This window comes from Panthera onca, chromosome A2 (assembly GCF_046562875.1).
Source record: "Panthera onca isolate mPanOnc1 chromosome A2, mPanOnc1 haplotype 2, whole genome shotgun sequence".
Classification (NCBI taxonomy): Eukaryota; Metazoa; Chordata; class Mammalia; order Carnivora; family Felidae; genus Panthera; species Panthera onca.
In genome coordinates, this window is record NC_138340.1 from 16,298,241 (window position 1) to 16,325,483 (window position 27,243).

The 27,243-nt window shown below is 62.2% G+C and overlaps 1 protein-coding gene across 2 annotated transcripts; it reads right to left on the bottom strand.

Annotated features, from left to right (window-relative positions):
* Positions 1-292: 292 nt before the first annotated feature.
* Positions 293-27,243, bottom strand: ALS2CL (ALS2 C-terminal like). Of its 2 annotated transcripts, none has more exons than XR_013554250.2 (26): positions 27,139-27,243; positions 23,265-23,390; positions 22,414-22,606; positions 22,048-22,113; positions 21,398-21,563; positions 20,731-20,862; positions 20,052-20,171; positions 18,798-18,856; positions 18,594-18,660; positions 17,969-18,165; positions 16,866-16,931; positions 16,331-16,429; positions 16,068-16,229; positions 15,214-15,325; positions 14,039-14,116; positions 13,054-13,184; positions 11,671-11,844; positions 11,402-11,498; positions 11,057-11,214; positions 10,469-10,537; positions 9,442-9,615; positions 8,185-8,235; positions 7,694-7,755; positions 7,436-7,585; positions 7,022-7,118; positions 293-6,620 (listed from the first exon to the last, which is right to left on the bottom strand). XR_013554250.2 is itself a non-coding variant. In XM_078443147.2 (26 exons), the coding sequence occupies exons 2-26, from the start codon at positions 23,365-23,367 to the stop codon at positions 6,540-6,542; spliced, it is 2,856 nt and encodes a 951-aa protein (XP_078299273.2). In that variant the 5' UTR covers positions 23,368-23,390; positions 27,139-27,243; the 3' UTR covers positions 293-6,539. The 2 variants fall into 2 exon arrangements, 1 of the variants encoding a protein (XP_078299273.2); XM_078443147.2 differs by having other exon boundaries at positions 8,193-8,235.

The following is a 27,243-nucleotide window of genomic DNA, read 5'->3' on the forward strand; positions in this document are numbered from 1 at the left end:
CGTAGGGATATGAAGCTTCCCTTCTTAATAAATTCCAGTGTTTAAAAAGAAGCATATAGGGAGGCTCCTGGGGGCTCCGTCGGTTGAGCGTCCGACCCTTGATTTCGGCTCAGATCATGATCCCAGGGTGATAGGATCGAGCCCTGCATCAGGCTCCAAGCCCAGCTTGGAGCCTGCTTAAGATTCTCTCTCTCTCTCTCTCTCTCTCTCTCTCTCTCTCTGCTTCTGCCCCCTCTCCCTTGCTCACATTCTCTAAAATAAAAAAATTTTTTTAAAAGTCAGATGCTACTCATGCAATGAGAAAAAACTTTTTTTTTAAATGAAGCATATAAAAGTGTTTTTAATTAAATGATGAATAGTGGATAATGGCGAAAGGACTGTTCCGTTCATCTGTTGTCACATTAAAAAGACACCCCCAAACCGTGGCTTGAAACACCAGCACTGTTTGGTTCGCTCATGAATCTGGGGCCCACTGGCTAGGCCAGGCAGCTGTTGTTTGTAGGGGGGTCTCCTAAGGTTCCAGTCAGAGGGCGGCCAAGGCTGCAGTCACCCCAGAAGTGTTCTCATTCACGTGCTCAGGGTCTGGGCTGGGAGACCCAAACAACCAGATCCCCGATGAGCTGGCTCCACTGGGCGTCCACCTCTCTCTCTGTCTGCTGTCCCCACACGGTCTCCCCACATGGCCGCTCAGGGTGGCAGTCTTCTCTCTCTGTGGTGAAATGCTCCCAGCACGGATGTCCAGGGGAACCGGCAGAGGCCACGTGAGCTTCTGGATCCCAGCCTCACAAGGCTGGTGGCCTCTGTCCCACTGCATCGTCAAAGGCCAAGGTTTAAGGGCAGGGGTTTTTGCCTCTGCATCTCGATGGGAAGAGGGAGAAAGAATTGGTGGGTGTTTGACAACCATCATGGGGACAGAGGACAACATCGTAGGAGGGTGAAAATCGGGAAATGTGGGAAAAGGCCCCCACGGGTTTTGCAAGGCTTTCTCACCTTGGGTTTGCCTGACTTCTCGTTGATTTGGTTCCCAGTTCTCCACATTCTGGGAAAGCCGGGCCCTTCCCCACTTCCCGGCCTCTGTCCCTGCCTTTCCTTCTGCCAGGCGTGCCAACCCCCCGCCTGGCAAATTCATCCCTCGAGTTCCAGTTCCACGGTGCCATCTGCCAGGAGGCAGCCCTCCCTTCCTGCCCTGACCACGAAGACTGTGAGTGCCTCCTGGGCTCCTTCTCCTGCAGCGAGCAGGACCCCACGCAGGACGGGACACCAAGAGCCGCCCAATCACCGATGCCCCCCTTCCTCGGAGGCAACGGCAAGGTTCAGTGTGCAAGCACAGGGTTGGTCTCAGCTCAGAGGCTGGCACCGCGTTTATCCCTGAGGATGCCTGGGGCCTGGGACTGACCCTTGGCCACACCCGAATGAAATGCATGAACTCGTGATTAAGAGGGTCCTACACTGGTGTCAGAGACAGACCAGAGGCTGCCGGTAAACAGCCTGTCTGCACCATTTACAGAGCGGGCACCAACTGATGGGATTTTTTGGGTTTTGAGAGAGAGAGCATGTGTGAGTGGGGGAGAGGGGCAGAGGGAGGGAGACAGAATCTTAAGCAGGCTCCACACCCAGTGCGGACCCGACGCAGGGCTCAGGTCCTATGACCCTGGGGTCACGACCCGAGCTCGTATCAAGAGTCAGATGCTCAAGCGACTGAGCCACCCAGGCGCCCCCACCAACTAACAGTTTGCACCCGGCTCCTCTTATGTTCTTTTGGTTCCTGAAACTGAGCCTGGTGCGGCCGTATGACCAGCAGGGTGTAGAAGGTCCCTTTGGATGAAGCAGTGGCCCCGAGACCTGGGTCTCAGGGAGGTCCCACGTGCATTGCTGGTCCCCTGCTCTCTCTTCTCCCACCACTCGTCTCCCGAGGACTGCAGATGTGGGGGGTGGCAGGGGAGCGCTTGCCTCCGAAGGCAGGCCTGGAAGTGACAGTTGGAGGACTGGGTAAGACGAGCAGGACTGCTAGCCCTTCCCCACACACAGACCCAGGCCCCTCCCCGCCCTGGGCACAGCCGCCCCAGCTCGGGACACACAGAGGAAGAGCCTCAATGCTGCCCTGGGCAGACCAGCCTCTGCAGGTCCTTTCCAGCCAGCAGAGCAAGGGAAGGGGTCACTGTCCCCAGGGAAAATCCAGGGCAGGACTCATCTGTCCCCAGCCACCAGCAGCCTTCACCCAAGGGTACTCCAAGCGCTCTGGCTAACTCTGTGTCCCCCCCACCCCTGCACTGCCCAGCAAGCGTCACAGGACTGCTTGGCCCGGGGGTGAGGGGGGCAGCTGAATACTCCCTTAGACCCCCCTTCCCCTCCACAGCCTCTCCCTGTTCTCTGCCCCCGGGTTCTGATTTGCTGATGAGCCAGGGCTGAGAGATCTCCTGTTTGGCAAACCTCAGACGCGAATTTCGGATAGATACCGAAGCTTCAAACCCTCCTCACCACCCCCTGCCCCTGGCGCCGGGGGAGAGCCCAGACACCGGCCGCTCCCCAACACAGGGGACCAGCGGGTCTTACTTACTTCCACCGGTTTGGAGTCCCGGCCACGCTCAGTGAATGTTTCTGTTTAAAACTGCAACAGGACGCTGCAGGGGCCGGGCCGTAGCCCCCAGCCTCGGGTGGGTCATGAATACTGTACTTAGTGACTCCAGCCCCATTCTGCAAACTAAGCCCTTCTCTCTAGCGGCACCAGCACCACATCTGGAAGGGGTCGCTGCCCGGGCACCTTCACGGCGCCAGACCCCCAGCCTCACCTCTTGCCCACTCTTCCCTTCCTTCCCTGGATGGCGGAACAGTGGTCTTGCACAGTGAGGGTTCTTAGAGACAGCAAACAAGACCCAGTCTGGGGAGGGACTGGGCCACAGTCACAGGGACACCAAGGCCTTGGCAGCTTGGCCCCCACCCCTGGTTCCGGCCACAGCAAGAGTCAAAGCCAGAGCTCACATCCACACAACCCTGGGCGAGGCCAACCAGTAAAGTCCTGACCTGGACCAGGACCCTGAACTGACCTGAACCTGACATTTCCTCTCACTCTAACCTTAACTTGAACTCCAACCTTGACCCTTATTCTAATCTGACACTGACCTTGCTTCTGACCTTAACCCTAACCCCAACACTGACCTTGACTCTAACCCTGAACTTACCCCTTCCCCAGTGGCCACAGGAGGGCAGTCCCTGCCCCTCACTGGTCCCACGGTGGGCGGCCATCCCTCTGGGAGAGACGACAGCTGAGGCCACGAGGCTCACTTAGGTCCCCGCTCAGGGAGGGCTGGCCTCCCTTCAGCATTGCTAAGGCTTCTCCAGCAGCCCCGCGCCCCTCTGGCTGCCCCCCACACTCTCCCTCCAGCCTTGTCCAAGGCTACAGTGGGCAAGGGGTTTGTCTGGGCCGTGCCCTGGCTCCCAGCACCCTTGGGGGCGATCAGAATAGAGGCCTGGTCAGAACTGGCATCCCTCTACATGCCTGGCAGCTCCCATTCTCAGTAGCTGTGGACTCGGCTTCTCCCGCTTCCTCTACTCCCTGCCATTGGTCCCCTTCTGGGAGGACAGCTGGCCCTTCTCACCTGGGGCCTTGCTGGCCACGTCCCAGATTGTAGCCTGTGCAGGGAACGGGGCTGGCATCCAAGAGGCCCCTGGTGAGGCTCGCTGACTGAGGGAGGGAGGTGGGGGGCTTCGTGGGGCCCCTCTGTGCCCTGACCGATCACCAGCCACAACTGGTCAACAGGTGTAACCTGGCCGCCTCGTGACATTTCCTGCTGTGGGAGCGCAACACCCGCGACAGATTAGCGCCCGGAGACAACCTGCTGGACTGGCCACATTGCTGCCCGGTGTGGTGCCCCGGGGACAGGAACCTGAGCTGGGACAGAGAGGGCGTTGTCTTTTCCCCCCTTTCTCTGAGGGTTTGGCAACAACTTCCCGGCTGCTCCTGGCCTGAGCGTGGCCAGCCCTCCGTTCCACGTGGGTCCCTGCCTGTGCTGGTCACACCCGAGGGGCTTCTGTTTTCACAGATGAATGCGGACCCGGCCCGGGGCTGGGGTCCTTCACAGTCCAACCTTTCCCAAGTCCACCTGTTTCCACCCTCACGCTCATCGCCATCGCTGCTGGCCCAGGGAGAGGCGGAGGGCGTTGCTGCGCCTGGAGATCGCCGGCGGAGGAGCAGGCACCCGCCGTCAGGCACCAGTAACACGACTGGGCCAGGGGGCGGGCCCTGGAGCGGGGCCGGGGGGCTCATTCCTTGGGACATGAGGGCCTCACGTGAGCTAGGCCTGTGAGGACAGAGCAGCCTGGGACCCAGGGGACCGGAGGAGGGCGCGTGTGGGGCACAGAACGACGAGCGGCGGGAGCTGGAGAGCAGGCGGGGCGGAAGGGAAATGCGGGTGCAGGAAGCAGGAGTTGAGGGGCTCCACGGGAGGCCGCATGTAGGCCCAGGGCTGCCGTGGAAGGGAAGGGGTGGTCAGGCTGTGACTCCGACACGTCTGCTCACTGAGAGGTCATTTAATCTCTCGGCTGTCTCTCTCAGCCCCAAACCCAGGCCCCCGGGGACAGGGCTGGTGCGGCCCCGTGCAGCCTGTCAGAAAGCCGCCTGCAGGTGTCAAGGAACGGGCCCCTTGGGCTCGCAGCTCTCCGGCGCAGGAGATCATGAGGTCCTGGTGGCCAACCTGACCTCCCGAGACGTAAGACCCTGCAGCCGAAGGGGCTCCCGCAGCAGCTGGGAGAGGTCCTCGCTGGGGTCCCCGCAGGTGACCCGTCTCCATCAGCCTCCCGAGGCGCCCACGGGGCAGGCGGGCTGCCCGGTTCCAAGCGTCTCTTCTGTGAATGCAGCACTGACCTCGGCTGGCAATGTCCTCACGGTCTCGGGTTTTGGCTGCCACAGCGCGGCCGCCCTCGGCCTCTCCCGTCCCTGTCCAGAGGCTCCAGCTCCGCTGGTACCGGGCAAGGCCCGGCCACAGGGTGGGTGGAGGGGTCCTGGTGAATCGGAGCTACAGTGAGAGTTCCCGGATCCTGACGGAGGCCGGGTGGTGTGGGGGGCTGGGGGGAGCTTGGGGGGGCAGCCTCTGGGGTGAGGCTGCAGGCATCCTGCCACTCAGGGCCGCCTTGAGGCAAGCGTGTTCTACTCGCCAAGGGACAAGAAGGAGCTGGGCACCGTTGAGAGGATTAAAGTAGCAACGGCCCCTTCCTGGGTAAGCTCGAAGGCCCAGGGCATCCGGATATCCTCACTCTTCCTGCCCTCCATCATCTCAGGGTCTGTGGGTGCCCCCAGCCACCACCAGCCCCCCACCCTGAGACTCCTGGGGGGGCTTCCGCCTGGGGCTCAGGAGTGGCTGGGCTTTCCGAGAGCCTCCCTCACGGGCCTCGAGGTCAGTGCTCATTTACAGAGAGCACACCTGGAGCCAAGGACGGTGACCTGAGTTGCTCACGATCCAGGGCATGGTGGTAGGGCGGCTGTGGCGGCCGGGCCCAGCTCTCCCTCCAGGGCTGCATCCCTGCATAAATCCACCCTCTCCCCATGCTTCGCCCCTGGACTTCTTCAGATCAGTCACCCCGCCTATTGTCACACGTCTCCTGTGACAAGGCAGGGGGAGCCCCCGCAGGTCACCAGGTGGAAGCCCCTCGATGTGGGGAGAAGAAACTGAGGCCAGGCAGGGGTGAGGCTGCCCCAAGACCGAGCTCCCGTGTCTCTCGGTCCCACACGGAAACTATTGTGGGAACAAAGTCCTCCTCTCCCCAAGGCCCCTGAGACCCCCTGGCCTCCCCCTGCCCCTGCAGGGTCTTGAGCCTGGACAGAACACAGATGGCCCCATGCCACTGCTGTCCCCCTGCACACGGGCCCGTGGGCTGCAGGTGTGTGGCTCTTAGGACCTTGCCGGAGGCCACCCAGCAGGTCAGGGTGGACTGGGGTTTGTCCAGCCCCGCAGCCCAGAGAGACCAGCTCAGTCCCGGGGCAGAGTCGGGAATGAGGCAGGTCCCTAGGAGGCCACCCGTGGACAAAAGGCCTCATGAAAAGCGGCCTCACTAGCAACGTGGAGCCTCTGACCAGGAAACAGGGAACACCACCGGCAATGATGTGAGAATCTCAGCCCGGCAGTCTAAAAAGTCAAACTTCCAGAAGGACTGCGGGATCCAGCAAGACGGGCAGAAGGCCCGTCACAGACCATCTAGTCCGCTGGTAAACAGACGGCGATGCCGAGGCCCCGCGAGGTCCGTGTGGGAGCCAGGCTCGGGCAGCAAAAAGGCCGGTGAGCCGCTGCAGGTCAGGGAGGTCATCCGACACCGACCTAGAGGCAGGGCGAGGGGGAGGGGGAGCCCCCGGCTCCGGGCCCACGCGTGTCACTCGCCCTCGGCCCACTGCAGGCAGCAGCAGCGTCTCCCTGGAAGAAACTAACTGCCCCTCGCCTCCAGGAACCGCCTCCAGGGGCCCCTCCTGTCCTCCGCTCTGTGGGCGACGAGGGCCAGGCCGGACCATGGCGGCCCCTCTCAGCTCTGCGGTCGGCCCGGGAGCGGCCGGGCTACCAGGGCCGTCTGGAGTCCCCGCGGCCGGGAAAGCGGTGCAGCCTCATATCTTCCTTCTGGATGTGCTCGTAACAGGACTGGTGGGAAAGAGGCGAGGCTGAGGGGGGAGCTGGCTTGCCGGCCCCCAGCCCCACACAAACACGGCCCAACACCAGGGAGCACAGCCGCCTCCCGGGCCGGGAGCATCACGTCTCCAGCTCAGCCCCCAGCCACAGTCTGCAAGGAAGTGGGGCCTCCCTCTCCCGGTCCGCTCAGGGATGCAGCCTGGAACATGCCCAGGGTCCCGGGGCCCCAGGGCTGGGGTGAACTGCGGGGCCTCCCCCCCCCTCCCCAAACAAGGGCAGGCCCGGAGGCTCGGTGAGGCCCGCCCCGCAGAAGCACACACGAGCAGTGAATTTGGGTTCATCCCCACCATGCGCCCGGGTCTGTCCCACCGACCAGGGTATTTTGGCCCCAGTCCACCACCTCTGTCCCTCACCTCCAGGGCCGTGAGTAAGAAGTCATACAGGCCTCCCGTGTGGATGGGGTCCATCATGTCACGGATCAGGTGGATCTCGGCTCCCAGGTGCTGGATTCTGGAGGACATCCACCCCCGCAGTGAGAGGGAGAAGGGGCCCATCAGGGGCAGGCACCGCGCGGCTGGGGAAGGAGCCCCGGCCTGGGTGGCTGGACACTTGGGAGGTGGTCCCCGCTCTGCTCCCCACCCGGGACCTGAGGCGGGCCTCTCTGGGCCTCCGCCTCCCGCTTTGTACCAAGAAAAGCTGTGCTCAGAAACCTTGATGTTGAAGGCTTCAGCCTGTGTCCTGGCTGGGGGCCGGGCAGGGTGGGAAGGGATCATCCTGCAGCCCCCCCACCCCAGCTCCCGGCCTGGCCGGGCCTGGCCGGGCCTCACCGGGCACGTGACACCACGTAGATGAGCAGCGGCAGCAGGTCGTCCATGGGCAGCTTGTGCTCCTGGCCCAGCACCCGCGACACGGTGGCCTCAATTTCCCCGTATGTCCTCTCCAGCACCTCCAGCTTCTCGCGGGGGTCCACCGTGGTGCTGCGGCAGGGTAGCGGGCTCCAGATCGAGGCCCCCGGGTTCAGTCCCCACCAGGGGCCCCAACACTCCCGCCTCTGGTCCCCCACCCTCCCCAGGGTGCAGACTCACATGATCTTCTGCAGACACTCAGTGGCTGACAGGAAGCACTTGTCCCTGACCAGGGAGAGTCTCTGCATGGTGGGGGGGGCAAGGGGGGGGCAGGGAGCGCAGGTTGGATGAGGCCACGGTCCGCCCCCCAGCTCCGTCCCTCTGGCCCTCCCGGGGCTGGAGCTCTTGCCGCCCACCTTTCCCCATCACTGGCTCCAGCACAGCCCCGCCCAGAAGCTCGAGTGACCCAGGGTAAGTCACAGCTCCACCATGAGCCTCAGTCTACTCAACTGTGAAGTGGGATAAATGGTCTCCAGGAGGTTGGGGGGACCAAAATGGATAGAGAAGATAATGATTCCAATAGCCGATAGTCACTGGGTCCCTATGGGTACCTATTTCGGTGGCCCCCGGACCCAAGGGCTTGTTGAAACACAAAGAGGCCTGAGCAAACCATGGGGGACCCAGCTCAGGGTTCAGGCCTCCCCCCTACCTGGGGCAGCTAATGGACCCACCTTCTCACCTGATTGGTTGTCAGCGTGAGGTCCTTGAGGGGCCACAGGTGCCTGAAATTAAACAAGTATGACACGGAGCCTCTGCCAGGAGGAGGGGGCAGGGTCTGAGGTCAGAGGGCAACCCCCCCATATACCATGTCCCGTAGCAGGACTGAGCGCAGGAAAGGGGTCCGCAATGGCACCCTGGAGCACCCGCATGGAGCCCAAGGCAAGGGAGGCTGGGACAGATCCCTGGAGAAGACGGCCCCCCCAAAACTTGGATAGGGGTGAGGGGCAGCGCTGTGGGCCAAGGGACCCTATGAGCGAAGTCCCAGGGGTTGGGCCAGACAGAGAATGACAGCAGAAGAGACTGTTCTGGAGGCTCGGTGAGCCAGTGCAGGCTGGTGAACAGGGAGGGATGTGGGTGCCATGCAGTGCAGCACAGGGCAAGGACTTGGGGAAACAATGGAGCAGGGAGGACAGCAGGGAGGAAGCAGCACAGAGGCAGCAGCAAGAGTTGGGGAGGAAGGAAGTTTGGGAAGCAGTTGGCAACCAGGTGTCTGGGCTGGTGACCAGTCAGATGCAGGAGACATTCACGATGAAAGGGGAAACAGGGTTTTGGAGGGGGTGGGTGGGAAACACCATCGCGGTGTGACAAGGGAGACCAGGTGTGGAAGGAGAGGTCCCATGCCCCCCATTGGGCAGGCGGTCACTCATAGTATCGATGGATGAGAAGGGGCACTGAGGGTAGAAGGGACCTGCTCCCAGAACAGTCCTCAGTTTCCCCTTGAGGATCTCCCTTCCCCCCACTCTCAGTCCAACTGCTGGCAGCAGGACACCTGCCCCAGCCCCAGTGGCAGATATTGAGGCAGGCTGGCCACTGTGGGCCACAGCCAGCATTTAGGGGCAGGCTCCAGACGCCGGCCAAGCCAGTGAGGGACAGCTCCCGGCTGGAGCTGGGAAGGGGACACCAGCTCCCTGGGGCACAGTGCGGGGACTGAGCTGGTAGAGTATAAACCTTGAATGGCTGGTACCCTGTGTTTCACCATAAATGGGAGCCAGAGATACAGCCAAAGAGACGGTGTTTCCCTTCACCATGAGGTTAAATAGCTAGATCCAGCCACACCTGAAACCTGCCACACCAGCATAATCCTAGAACTTCATGGGCACCCAAGCCAATTAGCACCACCCCCTTTTTTGCTAAAGACAATGTGAACTGCATTTCGTATCCTGTGTACATGGGGGCCCTGGCAAACATGGCAAGGAGGGAAGGCTTACTTCTGCACGTCCAGGAACTCAAGCAGCTTGGTGTCGGGGAAGAGGCTCAGGTGGGCAATGCCCTGGCTGTAGAGACCGTCCTCCGTCTCATGGAGAAGCAGGTAGAGCGTGAAGAGCTCCGAGTAGAAGCTGGGCAGTATAAGGGGCAGCACCAATCCATGCACCTGCACGTCCCTGAGTGAAAGTGGCCAGGACAGGTTGGGGCCAGCAGGGTGGGAGCCTAGGGGGTAGGGACCGCTACTTGGGCTGCCCCTCAAAAAGCCCACAGAGCCCCTTGTCCCCCAACAAAGTGTCCCCGCCCCCTCCATTCTCTAGAAAGCCCTTCCTAAGTCTGTTCTTGGTCATTTCCCTCATTCTGTTGAAATCTGGGGCCTCCCGATTCTCTCATTTGACTCACAACCAAAATGGCAAGTGAGGTGGGATTTGATCCCCATTTGACTGAAAGCAAAACCCGGGCCCTGGACAGACAAGGGACTTGCGGCAAAGCACTCAGCCGTCATTCCAGGCTAGTCCAGTTCTGCCGCCTGGTTTTCTAGGCTTCCTAGGACTCCAGAGGGGAAGTTCTACCCAACGTCTAGCTCCGTTTCCCACGCATCCTGCAGTGGGATCTCTCGGCCTGAAACCTAAAGGCAGGAACGGGAAGGTGTGGTCTTGGGGGACTAGGGAGACAGGCTTAATGATGCAACTCCCATTCTGCACGACCTTGGGCTCAGCCTCTGCCAGGCCTGTCTCCCCAACTGTGTGCAGGGAGGAGGGTGCCCGAGGCAGCTGCTCACCCCCTGCACACCCGAGAGATGAGCCTGGGATGGCACGTCCCGAACAAAGATGCATTTGATGCATTGTGGCGGGGCCTCCTCCCAGGTCGCTCAAGGAGCAGAGGTCGTGGGTCATTCTGATCTTCGTGGTCAATGAACAATGCGTGGTCGATAGCATGAGCCCCGAGATTTCCCCAGAAGCCCCCCCTCCCCCTATCCTCCGAAGGAGGCTCCAGAGGCTTCCCTGGACCTAGCCCCAGGGGAGCAATCACCTTGTCTCTGTATCTTCGTCTTCCTCTGGAGCCTGGCCCTTGCGCTGTAAGGCCACCTGCAGCAGACCCCTGCAAACCAACGAGAGGGAGAGCTGGGCTGCCACCTCCCACGGAACCCGAGTCCCCAAAGGACAGGGCAGCGGGCTCTGCATCCGCCCCCGCCGCCAGAGCCGTGGAGCGTGAGGCCCAGAGCCCCGGCTCCCAAGCCTCTGCGGTTAGGAAGCTGGGAGTACAGGGCGTCAGCCTGACAGCGCTGGAACCCCACAAGAGAAGGAACTACAGCATCTAGGGCCCCCATCTGTGATGTTAGATGGGGTCTGAGTCCAGAGTCAGGCTCAGCCTGCAGGGGGCTAGAGCTCCCCTGGGGTCAGGGGTCAGCTCAGGGCCCGTCGAGGCTCCGACTCTGGCTCCAGGAAGTCTGTGCTATAATCTCCCTGCCTTCTAACCCCTTCGCTCGGCCTCCGGTTCTTTCTCAATCCAGAGGCACCGTTCCTGCCCAGGGGGCTAGGCAGAGCACCTGACATCCGGGAAGAGCAGAGCTCTACCTCTACAGGGCTGTGGCTGTCCCCAACAGGCCACCGAGCTCACCTGTAGGCGGCCCAGAGCTCCTGGGCATGCTGCTTCACCTCCTCCTGGGCCAGCGCCTGCAGGTGCTTATTGGCCCCGATGCCGGCATACGTGGCCTGGAAGGTCAGCATCAGCCTCCGGAGCAGCTTTCCCAGGGGGTGCAGCGAGTTGCTCAGAGCCTGGCAGGTGCAAAGGCAACAAAGAGGTGACCGGGGCTGGGGGCTGGAGCCCCGACAAGACTCCCAAGACTGCTCCCGTTTCACAGATGAGAACACTGAGGCCCTCTGAGCAGAAAGGGTCCCCGGGCTGGCCCCTCAGGCCAGCACCAGGGGCAGTGAGGAGGCCCCCCTCCCTGCGGGCCCTCACCTTCCTGAGGCACTGCCGCAGGGCTCTGGGTTCCCGGTGCTGCAGCAGCTCGTCCAGGACGTCTTCCATTCTGCCCGCGCGATCCTCGGGCTGGGTCCTGGGGCACCGCGCACACACATCTCTCACCCACACCTGGGTCCTGGCCTGCCCCCTCCAGGAAGCCTTCCTCCCCAGCCCACACGGGAGTCCCACAGACCCCCAACCCAGGCCCTCCGGATGCCCCGCTGGGCGCACGCGTGCCTGCACTCACGCACACGCCCGCGCCTCACCTCTCGCAGCACAGGTACTCCTGGGACTTGCGAAGCTCCCTCGAGTTCTGCACGTGGAAGCCCAGCAGGGCCTCCTGCAAGTCCCCAGGGCAGCCGGCGCTAACGAAGTCCCGGAAGGGGCCGTAGACGCCCTGCCAGCGGCTCTCCGCGGGGAAGGCGCCCACACCTAGCTGCCTGTGATGGAGGTGGCGGAGGGTGGGAGGCAGGGATTGGAGCTGCGGTGGGCAGGACCCCGTCCGGGCCCTCGGGGAGAGGGGGATGTCCCACCTGGCCTAGAGTCGGAGCCCAGGAACAGGGGGGCGGACCGGGAGGGCTGACCTCCAAGGCTCCAGGAAAAGAAAGGAGAGGCAGAGAGAGGGACAGAAAGAATCTGCTCCCCGGTGGAGAAGAGAGAAAGGGACACACAGGGCCCTGGAAAGGAGACAGAAAGATCTGAAGAGCTGGAGGCCAAGTCCAGACAGCAAGGTCTGGCCCTAAGAGCTAACGGGCCCAGAGTCCAGGATCCCCCTGCCTTGAGACCCCGCTCTCCCTCCCACCCCACCTGGTTCCTTCCTGAGCTTGGTCTTATCTCAGCCAACGGGCCCGGGGGGTCTGGCTGCATGTGCCCAGCGGAGTGCTGCACTCCCACATCACGCTCACAGATTTTCCTACACCTGCACCCCACCCAGGCTTGGTCAGGCCTCTGGGGTTTGCTGTCTACTCCCAGGTCCTGCTGTCAGGGAGAAGAAGCAAGCAAAGAGGAAGGGTCTAGTAATCAACCCTTCTCCCCCTCCCTCCCCCCCGCCCCCACATCTGAAATGCTGTCTGTGATCCGTACCTTGACAGACACAGCGAGAGTTGCCACTTGAATGAACTACAGTTCTCCGAGGAAGAACTCTGTCTCCATGGGAAGAAGTCTATCCTCTTCTCAAATACCCCATGAGAGTGACATGAAGTCCACTTAGCAAGTTTCCTTCTTCACCTTGGCCACCAGGGAACTCAGAGCCAGGTTCATGCTCAGCCATAACCACTGTGACGCCTATCTGTATGTTTTTTCCTTGAAGTCCAACTCGCACTTTTATTTTCCATTTTATTCTTGTCTATGTGTGTTATTTTACAAACTGTCTTGTACCCTTCCCAGAAAAAAAGCAGGGCAGAAGCAAAGCCTGTGCCTAATATTTTTCTCCGGTTTTGTGGTGTACGAAGTTAGGCCATAGCCCTTGATTCCCAGAGTCTCTGACTTGAGGGCTGTGTGACCTGGGCCCTCGGAACTGAATAAAGAACGAAGAGAACGTACAGAAAAGGCCCTCTGACGAGACCTGAGCCCTTGGGGTGGAAACAGACACACACAGACACACTCCAGTCAGGCTCCAGAATGCACGGGCCGGGCGGCCAGGCTCTTACCTCTTCCGGGTGCCACTCGGTTCTGGCGGGAGGGCAGCCGTGTCCAGCACGCCCTGGGTATGCAGCCCTCCTCCTGGCCCGCTGCCAAAAGAGCCCTCCAGGGTGAAGCCATTGGGGAAGGTGACCTTGCCCTGCAACCAGGGAAGGAGACAAGGACGCCTGTCTGTCCGTCCAGCTGCCTTCCCATCCAATCATGACAGGCCTCCTGCTTGTCCATCCTGGGTCACAGAGGCTAGCACCTGGTAGGTGGCCTTCCCACCATCCGCTCACTCTGCCCCACCCTGAAGGGCTCCTAATCCCCTCACCTTAGAAGCCCCTGACCTAGAGCCGTGCCAACGGCCCAAAGGGTCACCTCAGGTGGGAGACTGGCAGGGAGAGAGAAAGGGACTCTCAGGTCACAGCAGGAGAGCCACTACTGTGGGACTTGGTGGCAGGGGATGGGGGGAGGAGGTAAGTCCAGAAGTAGGAAGAGGCCTAGGCAAGGCCTGAGGGCCTGCTGGCCTTGGGAGGGACAGTCCCTGCCTCATGAGTGTCCCATTCATAGCACTCGGGGCCCACCCATTAGATGCCTTAGTGCCCTCCAGTCACCAGGAGACTGAAACAGCCCCACATTCCCAAAGGCCCAAGCAGGGACCCAACTGCTTTCTGCTGGGTCAGCCCAGGCAGGAACATTCTGAAGGACACTAACTCCAAGGCACCAGTGCTGGTGGAGGGGGTGGATTCCCAACGAGGGGCCTGTAGGGAGACACGGCCAGGCCGCCAGCACCCTGTGCACCAAGGCAAACCCACCTGTCCCCTCTTGACTCTGACCAGGGTTCAAAGTCCACTTGCATGGCAGTGCCCACCTTCTGGATGCAGTGGACATGGGAGGGGCACCTCCCTACCTTCACCCACTGCCCACACCCTCAGCCCTGGGTCCAAGTGGGGAGATTACAGGCTCCAGCCAAGGCTTGGCCATGAGGGGATAGGTCTCAGTGGCCCTCACCTTCCCCACAAGGGTCAGGTCCCTGGTGAAGGTGCCCTCATACAAGGAGTCGTCTTCAGAGAGGAGGATCCCTGGGCCCTAGGGAAGGAAGCCGGAGAGAGTCAAAGCAGTCAGTTAGGAAGGGCCAGGAGATGGGGCCTAGGGAGGGGCCAGCAGGAGGAGAGGAGGCAGGCATCAACCCGGGTCCTGAGCCCTGTCACCCCTCCCAGGACCGTGCCTAGGTGGGATGCCAGCCCTTGGCCTGCTAAGCCCTGAGCACCCGTTCCATGGACCTCATCCCTGGGTTATCCTGAATGACTCCCTGGGACCTGGCTCCTCCTTTCCAGTGGCCTCTCTCAGGAGGCCTCCTGGGTGACCTCCCTTCCCCACCCACAGCTCAAGAAGTCCTGGGCTTCTCCTCACCCATCCCCACTTCCCTATCACTGACCCAGGGGGCACAGTGGAACCAACCAGGCTTCCTTGTGGCATTGGCCGCCAGGAAGCTCAGAGCCAAACAGGATCCAATTTGTGTCCTATCTGAATCTATTTTGTGTCCATTCTTATCTTATTGTCCCCCTTCGATCCTTCCCACATAAACAAAGGCACAAGCCATAATAACAGTAACAGTCACCAGGCCAGACATGGGGCAGAGCACCTGGCAGGGTGTGAGTGAGGCAGGAGGCAAGGGCTGGTGTTCCCCGGGCTCAGGAGACCTGGTGACACTAGGCAGGTTCTCTGACTTCTCTGAGCCTCACATCTGTCAGTCATACACTGGGGACGATGACATGATCCGCGGGACCACGGGGAGGATCCCACGAGATCGTGCTGGGAGGCTGAACCCAGAGCTGGGTGTCCAGTTAAGAGTCTATCAATGTCAGTTGCACTGACTGCTGGCATCATCCTCACCATGCACCTCATTCTTGCTGATTCCACTGTGCTTACAGTAAGTAGTTAACCTGAGGTGCTGACGGGGAAACTGAGACGGGAGGGGCAGGGACTCGGCCAAGGCCAGGGTAGGTGGCTGGCAGAACTGGAATCCTGCTGAGGTTCTGTCTCCCTCTAGCACCTAGGAACCCAGCTTCCGCCCCATCCAGCACCGCCCAGCCTCTGCTTAACATCCGGACCCTCAGAGCCGGGGGTTCAGCCCCAGTGCAGGGAAAGGGTGGCTCAGGATACACGCGGGTCACCCCACTCACCACCATCTTGTCCGCCTGGAAGGTTCCCTGGTAGCAGACACCCGCCTGGGTGACCATGACCCCTGGGCCATGGCGCTGGTCAGCCTGCCACATGCCAATATAGCGCTCACCCCTGGGGGAGGAGCCAGAGTTGGATCAGGGTCGTTCCTGGGCACTTTTAAGCCGGCAGGGCTGGGGTCAGGGGGTGAGGGTGGTGACCGGATAAGGAGCAGTGATATCGCCTGAATCTACTCAACTCAGACATGGGGCAAGTGAGGTCAGGACCTCCAAGAGAAACAGAAAATGGGGGAGGGAGGGAGCCTGCCTGCGGGGCGGGGCGGGGGGGGGGGGGGAATATCCTGGCAGGCTTCCTGGGGCAAGGTGGCAGGAAGGATGATGGAATGCAGAGCCGTGGAGGTAGGAGCCTCCAACAGGTACGACAGGTACAAGGGGACATTCAGTGGTCTAGAAGGCTGGTCTAGGGGGGCACGCAGGCAGCACGGCAGGGGTGAGGTCAGAGAGACAGGCAAGCCTCAAATACAAGGCCAAGGACCCCGGGCTTCCTCTCACAGCCCAGAGAGCCTGGACGGGCTGTGATCCCTACACGGGACTAGACTGGGGGGTCAGAAAGTCCTCCTGGACAGCGCGAGGAGGGGCCAGTCTGGGAGGCTCCTTAATCAAAGAGGTCAGGGCTCCCTCATCCTGACCCTCAGCAACAACCAAGGCCACGGAAAGGAAGTGAGTGACTTCAGAGAGACTCTGAGGGGGCAAACGGACGGGACGCACTGACCACAGGACCCACGCCCTGCTCAGTCTGGTGTGTGGGGGTCTCCTGAGCCCCCTGACCCTGCGGGGGGCGGCCGTGGAACGCTCACCTGTCACCATCCTCCTCGATGCCGTAGCCACTCTTCTGGCCCCTCTCCCAGTGGCCCGTGTACTTGCAGGGCTGCGGGGCCTGTGGGGGGCTCTCAAGGACCCCGAATCCGTGCCGCAGGCCCGCCTGGAAGTAGCCTTTGTACACCTCGTCAGTGCTGTACCTGCAGAGGGTCACCAACAGCTGGCCTGCCTCCTGGAGCTCGGCCCAGGGGACGTACCCGCCCCAAGAGCCCCCCTTGCCATGGCGCCGAGGGTCACTTACTCACAGATGCCGTAGCCACACATGCTGCCTTCCCACCAGTGGCACTTGTAACAGTCAAACTTGTCCTCGGAGGCCTGAGGCACCAGGCGGATGCCGAAGCTGTCAGTGTGGGTGCGTGGGGGGGGGGGGGGGGGAGGCGGTCAGCACCAGGCTACCACCTTGACCAGGACACCCCGTGACACCCCTCCCTGCCACCAGAAGCGTCCCCACCTCCAAGGGGCCTTCTCAGACAATGAGGAGAATCGCCCAGGTGCTCAGCCGTCTTTTCTTCCCAAGGGCCACTCTGAGGACGCCTCCCCCTGTCCCGGCCCCCTGTGCATCCAGGGAGCACCTTCCTGTCCTGACCACTCCTTCCATGACCCACCCTTCCTCGGGGCTTTGGTTTCCCAAAGTGTAATAAGGGGAGCTGGACCAAATGGCCTTAAGTTCCTGCTTGAGGTTCGGGGATTTAGGATGGGGCCAGGCTGGTGACGGTGGCGGGGGTGAAAACCACTCCCCCGCCGGCCACATTCTCCCGCATCAGCCCCAGCCTTACCCGTGCTCCAGGCCCTGGCAAAAATTCCCCACGTGATTCCGGCCATCTGGCCACTTCAGGGTGCCCCTGGAAGACAGTGGAAGGGCACACACATCAGGCCCACCCGACCCGTCCTTCAACACGCACACAGCCCCCAGCTGACCTCCACCACAGACACTCTCAGAGCCCTAGCTCCCCCCAGACTGGATTCTCTGCCCCCACCCAGCCCTTCTCTCTGAGCTCCATGACCCGCAGGGGGCTCTCAGTCCTTCTCGACTCCTGGCACAACTAGCCCAGCAGCCTCAGGCACACTCACCACCCCCCACAGGGAAAGCTCTGGAAACATCCAGGTTCCCTTTTTCCCTTGACCAACAGGAAGCTCAGAGCTAAACTTCAAGCTTAAGTCAAACGCTAGCCAGTGGCTTCTAGCATCCTCCTCCCCTCTTCTGACACGGCATTGTTTTTTCTGTTTTTTTTTTTTTGTTCATTTGCTTCCTCAAGTCCTTTCTGGAAGCAGGCAAGGTATCAGAAACTAACGTGCTTATGAGCATAACCTTGGCAAGTCCCTTCTGCTTTCGGGGCCCTGGCTTTTCCAGCTGGAGCATAGGGTGGAGCCACAGGGTCTTGAAAAGCCCACCTCCCTGTGACTGAAGCCAGACTCACCCTATAACCTGCCCTGAGGCCTTGGGCAGGTCATGCCAGCCTCTGGGCCTCCAGAACGGGTGATGACACTCGCCCAGGGGGGTCTTGTAAGGGCTGGGGGAGGCCGGGTATCCGCAAACCATTTCCCCCACCAGACGGTGCTACGTGAATATGAGCACTATTCTCCCCCCGCTTCCCGAGAACAGTCACTGCAGCCCTGCAGGCCAGCCGCCTGAAGACTGTCCCACGCCTTCTGGTGTCATCACCTTCACCAAGACTCTACATGGCACAGACCTACTATGGGCCAGGTCCTGTCCAATAGAGCTTAAGAGAGACCGGGGGACAAACAGGCTTGACCAACTAATTCGGAGTAACAGCCTTTGGTTCGTGCCCTCGGGTGATTAGGTCCATGTGGGTCCCATCTGTCCTCAGACTCCCACAACGACCCCTGCCTCGCTCGGCCCAGAGCTCCGGTCACTCACTTGCCATGGGGCCTGCCCCGGCACCACTCGCCCTCGTAGGTGGCCTGGCAGAGCCGACCCTCGGCGCGGAAGGTGTATGCCAGGCAGCGGCAGGTGGGGGGCTCGGGGGGCTCCAGGCCCGCCCCCAGTATGGGGAAGTCCTTCTTCCCACGCAGGGCCTGGCACACAGCCTGAGTCACCTTCCACTGCCAGACCATCTGGTGGGGACAGGGGAAACACAGGATAGGTCACTGCTGTGGAGGCAGCCCCTCTAGGAAGCTCCAGATAGTACCCCCACCACGCCCCTCCCCCTCTGTTCTGTCCTCTGGGGGAAAAGCCAACTAACGGCTCCATGCTGCTCCCTAGGCCCTGCATCAGACCTCGTGTGCAGTTTCGGTGCCTGCCAGGGGAGCCAGACAGAGCCACGGAGCAGGCACCCGCAAAGGCCCCAATCCTGGCTTCACGGGGCCAAGTACCCTGTTCTCCACGGCGCTCTGAGGCCCGACCCGGGCTGACCACCGACTCGCTGCAGCCATGGTCCCAGAGCCTCCGGGGGGTACACCTGTGCCCTCCCCCTGCCCTCCTGCTGCCTTCCCTCACTCCTCCGGCCCCACCCCGCCCCGATTCACAACTCACCCACACTCACCCGGCCCTGGGGGTCCTTGGAGCAAAAGGAGAGCTCTTCCTCAGGTGTGAGGAGATCAAACGTGCACCTAGACAGATGGAGGTGACGAGTAGGCCCCAGCTCCATTCGGAGGGTGTTCTGGGAGGCCCAAGCCCTGGGGTGCGGGCGGTGTCGGGTGGGTGGAGGGAGAGAAGGCCTGGGGTGTGATTGGAGGGGGCCGCTCACCCGTCCTGCCCAGGATCCACCCACACCAGCTTCAGATCAAAGGTGTGGACGCTGTGGCCCTGGAAGGAGATGGGGCACTGGTGTCACCCAGGGCCCAGACCAGACGCTCCCCTCCTGCTCTGGGCCAGTCGTGCTCCAGGCACCAACCTGCTGCCATGCGGCCGGGCGTCCCCAGGCTACTCAGTCCAGCTCGCCCAGCCTGCTCCCCATCTCCCTTCCCATCCAAGGGCCTGGCTGGGAACCCTGGAGCAGCCCCTCCCCCGCCTCCGGCTCCATCCGTGACCCTGTGCTGCTCCTTCTATCTGGAAGGCCATCCCTGCTCGGAGAGTTGACCAACGCCCCTTCCTCTGCAAGATTGCATGCAGCGACCTCCCGCCTGACCTAGGTCACTGCCTCACCGCCGCAGGGGGAGGAGGCACCAGGCCCAGGCCCGAAGGGCAGGAGGAGTGTGCCAGACACAGGCAGGGACAAGAGTGGGCCTGATACAGGACATGCAAAGGTCCAGAGGTAGGAAAGGGCACAGAGCATTGAAGTATCTCATCGGTGTACCTGGGGCACGGAGTGGAGAGGAGCTCAAAGTGAACCAGATTTCAGGAGATACAGGTTTAGACAGGGCAAGTAGCAGCCCCCCCTCCCCCCAGGCCTCAGCGTCCCAGTCTGCAGGGGAGCCCCAGCCTGGCATTCTGAGGGGACAGAGAAGACAGCGTTATGGCTATCACAAGGGCTATATGACTTCAAGGGTGGGGGATACTACAGGCCAGGAAACAATCCCAAACCCCAGCCCTGGCTCCCCCCTGACTTCTGCAACGTCCAGAGCCCAGGCCCTGGTTCTACACAGTACTTTTTTCTAGAAGCCTCATGTGTGCCTGGATCCACCCAGCCCTCCTCAGTCACCAAGGGCCACCCCTGACCGCCCATCTGGGGCTCCCCTCCTAAGTAAGGAAGAGAAAGAACTAAGAGTTGTCCGGCACCTGCTGAAGACCAACTCACTCACAAGTGTCCCGTTTTCCAGATGAGGAAACCGAGGTACAGATGGTTAGCAGCGATGGCAGCCGGGACTGGGACGCACTTCACGCGGCCTTGCCCGATAGCTCACCCTGCTCCAGGGATGGCGGGGCCTGCCGCCCCCCACCCCCAGCAATGACTGCCTCTCGGCCCCCATCACCTCCCCAAGTTCTCGCTCCCCACTCCTTTCTCAGCCAGGCCCCTGACCCCCGCTGCGGCCCCAGGACCTCTGGTCAGCCCCACCCCAACCTGCTGCAAGACCAGGGCATCATCGAAGAGCAGCACGCGCTCCGCCCGTAGCGGGGTGACCGTCACCGGTATGTGCTGGCTGTCTTGCAGGAGTCTGCGAGCAGGGGTGCAGAGCACATCCTGGGGAGGAGGGCGGGGAGGCATAGGGCTCAGGCGTCCCTGTCCCCCACTCTAACCATCTCCCGGAGGCCCCCAGCTCTGTGACGACAGTGGGGCTCCAAGGTCTGGAGGGGGTGGGGGCAGCAAACTTGTCTCAGAGCTTCGCTTTGAGGGCCGTCCCACCTCGAGCCACTGCCCCCGCCGAGCCCCCCACAACACTCACCGGGGCTCTGCGGTCCCTGCCTCTCGCTGGCGATTCTTGTCCCCTTTCTCTGTTCCCCTAATTCTCTACACTGGGTCCCAGGCCTGCCACACCCTCTCAGGGCACAGGGGGCTCCCCCACCGACCCCGGTAGGGGCAGTGCGTGCCACAGTGGGTAGTGACATGAGGACGTGATCGCCGGGTGGTGTCTCAGGACAGAGTCAGTTCTGACTGCTTTTCCCCAGAGCCGGCTCACGGCCTGGCCCAGGAGGCACTCAGCAAGTGCCTGAGGACGGCTAGACAGAGGGACCTCACAGCCACCTGGCCCCTGCCTGATAAGAGTTCCCTTTCTTGACCCGCCCTGAGGCCTCAAACTCACTCTCAGCCGGCTGCTCAGGGTGTGCCAGAGGGCCTGCGTGGCGGTGGCCTGGTCCAGCGCCTGCCTCATGAAGGACTCTAGGTTCCCAAAGAGGGTGGCCGCGTGCACCACCAGCTCCCGAGTGGGGTGACGCTGCAGGGACACAGAGCAGCTGGTGAGTGGGGGACGGGGGTTGGGGGGGGGGGCCTGTCAGAACCTTCCGCCACCCTGTGATGGTTGCCCCAGCCCTGGCCTGGCCCCAGCTGGTCAGAAGGTCTGGATCTAAGCCAAAGTTTGTCCTTTTCTCCCTGCCAGCCCTTCCTTGAGGGAGAGGCCAGCATGAAGGTGCTTCCAGAGGACCACTGGGTGACACCCCCCCCCCCCCAAAGCTGGACCTGGGCCAGGTGTCCTCACACCCAGTACATGATTCTCCATCTGCTTCCCGGGTCTCTGCTGGCTCCACTACAGCAGGGCCATGTACCTCAGACATGCCAGGGCAAGGCCATGTCCCTGTGAACCCCCCAGAACAGGGCCACGTCCCCAAAAGCATGGCTGTGTCTTTCTCAAGCCAGGGTTCCTGAGTCAGATGGGTCCCCTGAGCCAGGACCCTTCCTCTCCTCCCCCGGCGTCCCTACAAGTGACAGGCCTATCGAGCAGCACCTGGTCGCCCGACCTCCCTGCTACCTACCTCCCCAACGGTGTCCCCGAGGCTCAGCAGGAGGAGCACGTACTGCTGCACGTGATGGGCGAGCGGCTGGCGGAGCGCCTGGACCAGCGTTGTGCCCACGGAGGCCTCTGAGCTCACGCCCGACAGGAGCTGCCGCAGCGCCTTCCGCTGGCCCCGCCAGTACTCGCTGAGTGGAGGAAGGGCCACACGCCGCCTTCATCCCCCTCCTACGTTCCGTCCCTGCCACCATCCCCCGCCCAAACCCAGCTAATGCCCCCAGATCTCAGGAGCAGTCCCAGACCCCAAACCGCTCTCATATCACAGGACCACGGTCGCCCGATTGGAGATTCAATGGCAATATCTGGGGGTGAAGGGATCATCGAGGACAACCACCCACCCTGAACAGGACGGCCCCTCCTTCCCCTTCCCAGGGTCGGCCTTGGCTGGTGGATATCTGGATTTGGCTCACAGCCTCCATAGACTCCCCCCCCCACCCCCCCCCCTTCCGGTGTGGATCAGCGTGGAATTGTTAGAACCAGGAGTGTTCAGGATGAGTCATGGGCTGTGACACGGGCCGCTGTGGCCATGGGACTTCCCCAGCCTTCCCTCCCGGACACCCCCACCGACTCAGAGCCCCCACCCCCGCATCCCCCGCAGCACCCTGTGCTCACCTCCTCTTCTTTGCTGCCTTCTGAAAGGCCTGCACCACCACGCAGCTAGTGTAGGCTTCGATGTACCTACAGACAGCACAGGAGACACCCTGCAGGCCCAGCCCACGGCCTCAGACCCAAACCCCTGCCCTTCCGGGGTCCTCGGACCCCACTCACCGAGTGCGCGCAGCCCTGGCCCAACCAGATAATTCTAACTCAGTCTTTCCTCCCTGGGAGGCCCCAAGGCTCAGGTCTGGGGTGTCTGTGATTGTGCCAGGCTAAGGCCCCAGGCCCTGAGGCTGACCCACCCCAGACCGAACCCAAACCTAAATCTGACCCGGGGAGCCCTCGGCCCAGGACGATCCCCCGCCTTCCTCGCCGCCGTACTCTACGTGGACCCGTAGAACGCGGTCGGCGCCGCACAACAACAGCAGGGATTCCAGCCCGACGGAGTCCTGGTGGCACAGCCTCCTCCTCAGCGAGTGCAGGCTCTCCTCCGTCACCTCCCAGAGCTGCTGGGAGCTCTTGTGTAGCTGCTGCAAGAGCCGCAGGCACTCTCTGCCCTGGGGGTTCGAGGGCTCTGGAGGAGGGGGGGCGGGGCAACCACGCTGTGAGGGGGCGGGGCCTCTCCGCCTCGAGGGGAGGGGCCCCCACAGCCCAGGAGCCTCGGCCAGGGTTCTGCATCCTCCTAGGGGTCTTTGGCTCTGGATGCGAAGCTGACGTTTGCCCCCCCACTAAGCAGGGACGGCACGTACACTAACTCCCCCGAGTCTCTGGACTTCCTGGGGTCCGGGATGCGGGGTCTGTAAGGTCCTATGGTCCCCTCCCTCTCACAGATGAGTGGACAGAGCCCCTCAGTGGAAGGCACCTGACCAAGGTCACTTCACAAGTGAGACCCAAACTGGAAGTAAAAACTCAGCATCCTGCTTTCCAGCCGTGCCCTGGGTGAGAGCAGGCTGAGAATCCAGGCAGAGCATCAGGTCTGTGCCCTGGAAGAGGTGGGACTTTGACTCTATGTACAGCTGAGTCTGGGCTAGGGATCCGTGGCCTGGCCCCTTGGGGTCCCTTTGAGAAGGGAGCAGCCGGCGACCAGAGGCAGAGCCCCAGTCCCGAGTGTCCCCACTCCCGTCTGAGGCTGAGCAGGCTGTGCGTGCCTCGGACAGTCTAACGAGCTAGGTCCCGGGGCCCCAGGATGGTTCCTGCGTCCCCCGCCCTCCCACTGCAGAGCTGAGACTCACCAGCCGTGAGCAGGGGCTGGAGGACGAGGCTGTTGATGCGGGCGAGGGTGGAGGAGAAGACCTCCTCCAGCCGCAGCAGGGCCTCCTCCTCAGGGCTGCACATGGCCAGAATGCTGGACTCGGGGCCTGCGAATGGGGCACAGACCAGAGAGAGGGCGCCAGCGAGAGCACGGTCAGTGCCACGCTCTCAGCCCACGTGCCCGGGACTGCCCACAACAGAACGGAGCGGTGAGCCCGGGGCCGCCTCAGAGGGGAATGCCTGGACCAGCCACTGACCCCTGCCCTGCTCTGCACCTGGGCCCAGCAGAGGGGACCTGATGGAGAGGCAGCCAGGGCTCAGAACTGCCTAGGGAAACACCTCTTTTTAGCCAAAAAGGCAGGTGCTCCTCAAGCCCAGTTCTGGCCTGCTCATTCCCCTGCTCAAACATCCACCATGGCTCCCGAGGTTCAGAGTAATATCTAGTGGTGCTCTGACCTAGCTCCCCCTCCACAGAGTCTCTGGAAACAAGGACACACTGTCAGAGGAGCCCAGCTTTTTTCTCAAGGCCATGGCTCAGGCCAGGCAGATGGGCACAGTGAGAGCAAAGGATCACGGGCATGAAGGCCCAGGCTCCACGCGTGGCCCACCAAGAGTGGCCAACGTGGCCAGTGGAGGAGTTATGGAGGATCTCAGGGCAAGGGAGCGTGGTAGGACCCAACATCAGACTTGGGGAGATGGATGTGGTGACAGCTGGAGAGGAGACGGGGCCCAGCAGTGGGAGAGTGAGGTCAGCAGAGGTGAGAGCCAGACCCTCCGTGCCCCTCAACCTGGCTGACCCTGCTGTGCCCAGAGGAAAGAGGTAGGGGTTGTGGGGGCAGGCAGGTGGGCTTGAGTCTTTGGACTCCCCACCATGGAGTGACGGACCCACCAAGCAGGCAGGGATCCCCTGAGAATGTGGCTCTCTGACGAGAGGGAGGGTCAGCAAGGGGCCTGGGCTCCAACCCACCCCCACAGCCAGGCCGCAGCCTCCAAACAGACACAGCGTTCTCCCACCAGAGCCGGGTGCCCTCACCGAGCAAACTTCATCTGCCCGAAGGACCAGACCACACATCTCAGGGTCTCTTAGCCTGACACCCTCAGACTGCCTGTCCCTGGCTCTGACACTCAGAGGCTCTGCCGTTAGCTGACCTAGGTGGGATGGGAGATATCATCGGGGTCGCCGGAATGGGCAGGTGACACAGGTGGAGCCCCAGCGCCCTTTCCAGGCCCCTGACAAAACCTACAACTCCCAGGGAACAGGCTCTGGGGCAGCAGGGCGGGTGCCTCAGAACTCTGGCCAAGGGCCCAGGCCCCGGCATTCCTGCCCCACCTTTCCTGCTGCTGCTGCTTCAGGAGGGCGAGGCCTTGGGAGGGACCGGCAGGAAGGGGAAGCAGCCAGCTGCCCAGCTGTGGCCTGCTCTGTGGGCCCCTGTGGCAGCCCCAGTACCTCCCCCCACCCCACCTGGGGCAGAGGGGCAGGTGGCTCCAGGTCAACTCAGGCAGACCCGCAGAGCTCAGCTGAGGGGCCAGGGGTACAGCAAGTGGGGCCCGGTACCCCCCCCCGACCCTCCCCCATAGCTCCAGAAACTGACAGAAGGGAAAGGCCCTTTGGGGGGTGGGAGTGACCTTTCCATCCTCAGTTGGCAGCCAGTCAGTAGGGGGTGTGAACTGAGAGGTGAGGACACTGGCTAAATAAAGGTGGAGGAAGAAGGTGCAGCCAGGACAGGAGGTGTGGACTAGGAACCAGATCAGGGCGAGTGGAGACCTGCAGTCAGTAGCTCGAGGCCGAGAGGCCCTGAACACCAGGCATCCCCCACACTCACACTGACCTGGGGTCCACCCCAGCCACGTTGCACCCCAGATAGAGCTCTCTGCCCCTCTCCACCTCAGGCGTCCCCCACCCTTCGCTGGGGGGCTGGCAGCTACCCTTACCCTGGACCCATGGCCCTCACCTCAGCTGCTCCCACAGGACCCCCTGCCAACCCCCTACCCACTGCTCAGTCCTGGCCATGCTTGTCCAGAGCCCTGCTCCCCTCTGGGCTTCAGTCACCTCCTCTGTGAAATAGGGGTGCGTTCAGATCAGAGCTTTCAAACTATGTGAGTCCTCCTTAGAAATGATAAACTGGTGTGGGGAGTTGCTCTGGGTGCAGAGACCTGGTCCTCAGCCTCCTTCACCGCTCAAAGCAGCCTAGGGACCCTCCGGATGAGTCTTACAGACCCAGACTGGCATTTACTCCAGGACCCTTCCAGATCTGTGGCCCCAAAGGGACGTTTCCCTCTAAGGAACTGAGGTACACTGTTCAGAGAAAAGGCCAGAAGTTAAGCGTGGCTGGCGAGGCAGTGGTGGGGAAGGCTGCGGCTGAGGTTGGGGATCTGGTCTGGTGGTGCCCAGGGTCCCCGCTCCCCAGCTAGAGAGCTTGGGCCTTCATCCTGAAGGCAACCAAGAGAGTGAGAGCAGGGAGCAGACCACGCAGGAGTGTGTGTGTTTGGGGGTAGGGGGAGGTGCTGAGCCATAACGTGAGAGGGACCCAGCAGGAGTAACCCCTGCTCAAACCTGTCACACCCCTAACCCACCGGGCTCTGGTCACGAGTATGGCCTCCATACCCTCTCCCTCCACCCAGTTCTAAGGTTCCTTGGTGTTAGGCTGCACATGAAGCACCTATGGAGAAACTGAGGCCGAGGAAGGCAAGAGAGGGCTGAGACACTATCTGTAGAGCATGTCTGTAGAGCATGTGCACGGCTCAGACCCAGGCCTCTGGCTGCCGGTCCTGCCAGGTCACCTGAGTGAAGTGGTTCAGAAAGGCTGGGCGACTTGCCTCAGGGCACACAGCAAGTTCCCAGCAGGACCCAGCCTCCTACCTCCTCAGGCAGCCTTGGTGCTCACTGTGGGGCAGGGTGAGCACAGAACTGGCTAGTCTTGGCGTGCCCAGGTGAGTCAGCTGCCCGTCCCGTGTCGATCTAACCAGCCGCCAGACCTGCTGTCTCCCCTGCATTCCTGGCCTCTCTCCACGCCTGGTCGCTCTCAGGCAGGGTCACGGAGGCCTCCCTTGCCCTCTCCAAGACCTGGACCCCCGGGGCCCCTCAGGCCCCTGGGCCACACCCTGTCATGGCACCCACTCTGGTATTTCCTGGTGTGGACAAGCAAGGAAGTTTTGCTTGCTCTGGACGTTTTTTTCCTGGGCTGCCCCAGAGTCCCCTAAAACAGCCCAGTGGTAGACACAGGACAGAGGAACTGCCCCAGGGTGGGGGTGCTCAACTGTCACAGCTGACCCCTCAGTCTCCACTTTGGCTTCTCCCCCCAGCACTCCTTCTTGGGCTCTCCATGCCCCTAAGCTTCTTGCCCTATACGCCCCCACCCCCAACCCTTCTCAGTCTCTGACAGCTTCCCTGCCCCTCCCTGCCTGGCACACGCACAGTCACTGGAGTTTCCCAAACATGGGATCCTGTCCCAGCCACCAGGCATTGCCCATGCCGGTCTCACTGCAGGCGTCACCTCCTCCTGGCAGTCTCTCAGGCTGGATGGGGTCCGGGGACGGCGGATGGGATCCCTTGCGCGGTGCACGAACCCCGGGCGCTATCCCTGCGCTGCCCCTAAATCCGAGCCGGGTAACCGCGGGGCTGGGAGAACGAGGCTGAAAGGCCGAAGGGCCCTGGCACGGGGCGGGGAATGGGGACGGTGCCTTGGGACAAACTCAGACGGCCCCCATGTGAGCGCCGCCTGGGACCGAGGAGCCGTGGAGGGACGGCGACGCGGCGGCCCGAGGGGGCGCTAGGCGAAAGTCCCACCTGGAGTGAGGGGCAAGCGGGAGCACAGGAGCCCGCCCACAGACGCGCGACCTCCGCCCCGCCCTTACCTGCGCGGTGCCGGTGCCCGGAGCGGGGAGCGTCGCCGCGGCCGCTGGCTCCCCGCCGCCCGCACGCCGCCCCCTCCCCGCTGCCCCGGAGCCCGCCACGCCCAC

Excerpts from the sequence above, each read along its gene's own strand:
- ALS2CL (XM_078443147.2), bottom strand. The coding sequence starts at position 23,367 with ATGTGCAGCCCTGAGGAGGAGGCCCTGCTGCGGCTGGAGGAGGTCTTC. Across the intron at positions 22,114-22,413 it reads GTTCTACGGGTCCACGTAGA|GTACATCGAAGCCTACACTA; the intron begins GTACGGCGGCGA and ends TGCTGTCTGTAG. Across the intron at positions 20,863-21,397 it reads TCGGGGACACCGTTGGGGAG|CGTCACCCCACTCGGGAGCT; the intron begins GTAGGTAGCAGG and ends GTGTCCCTGCAG.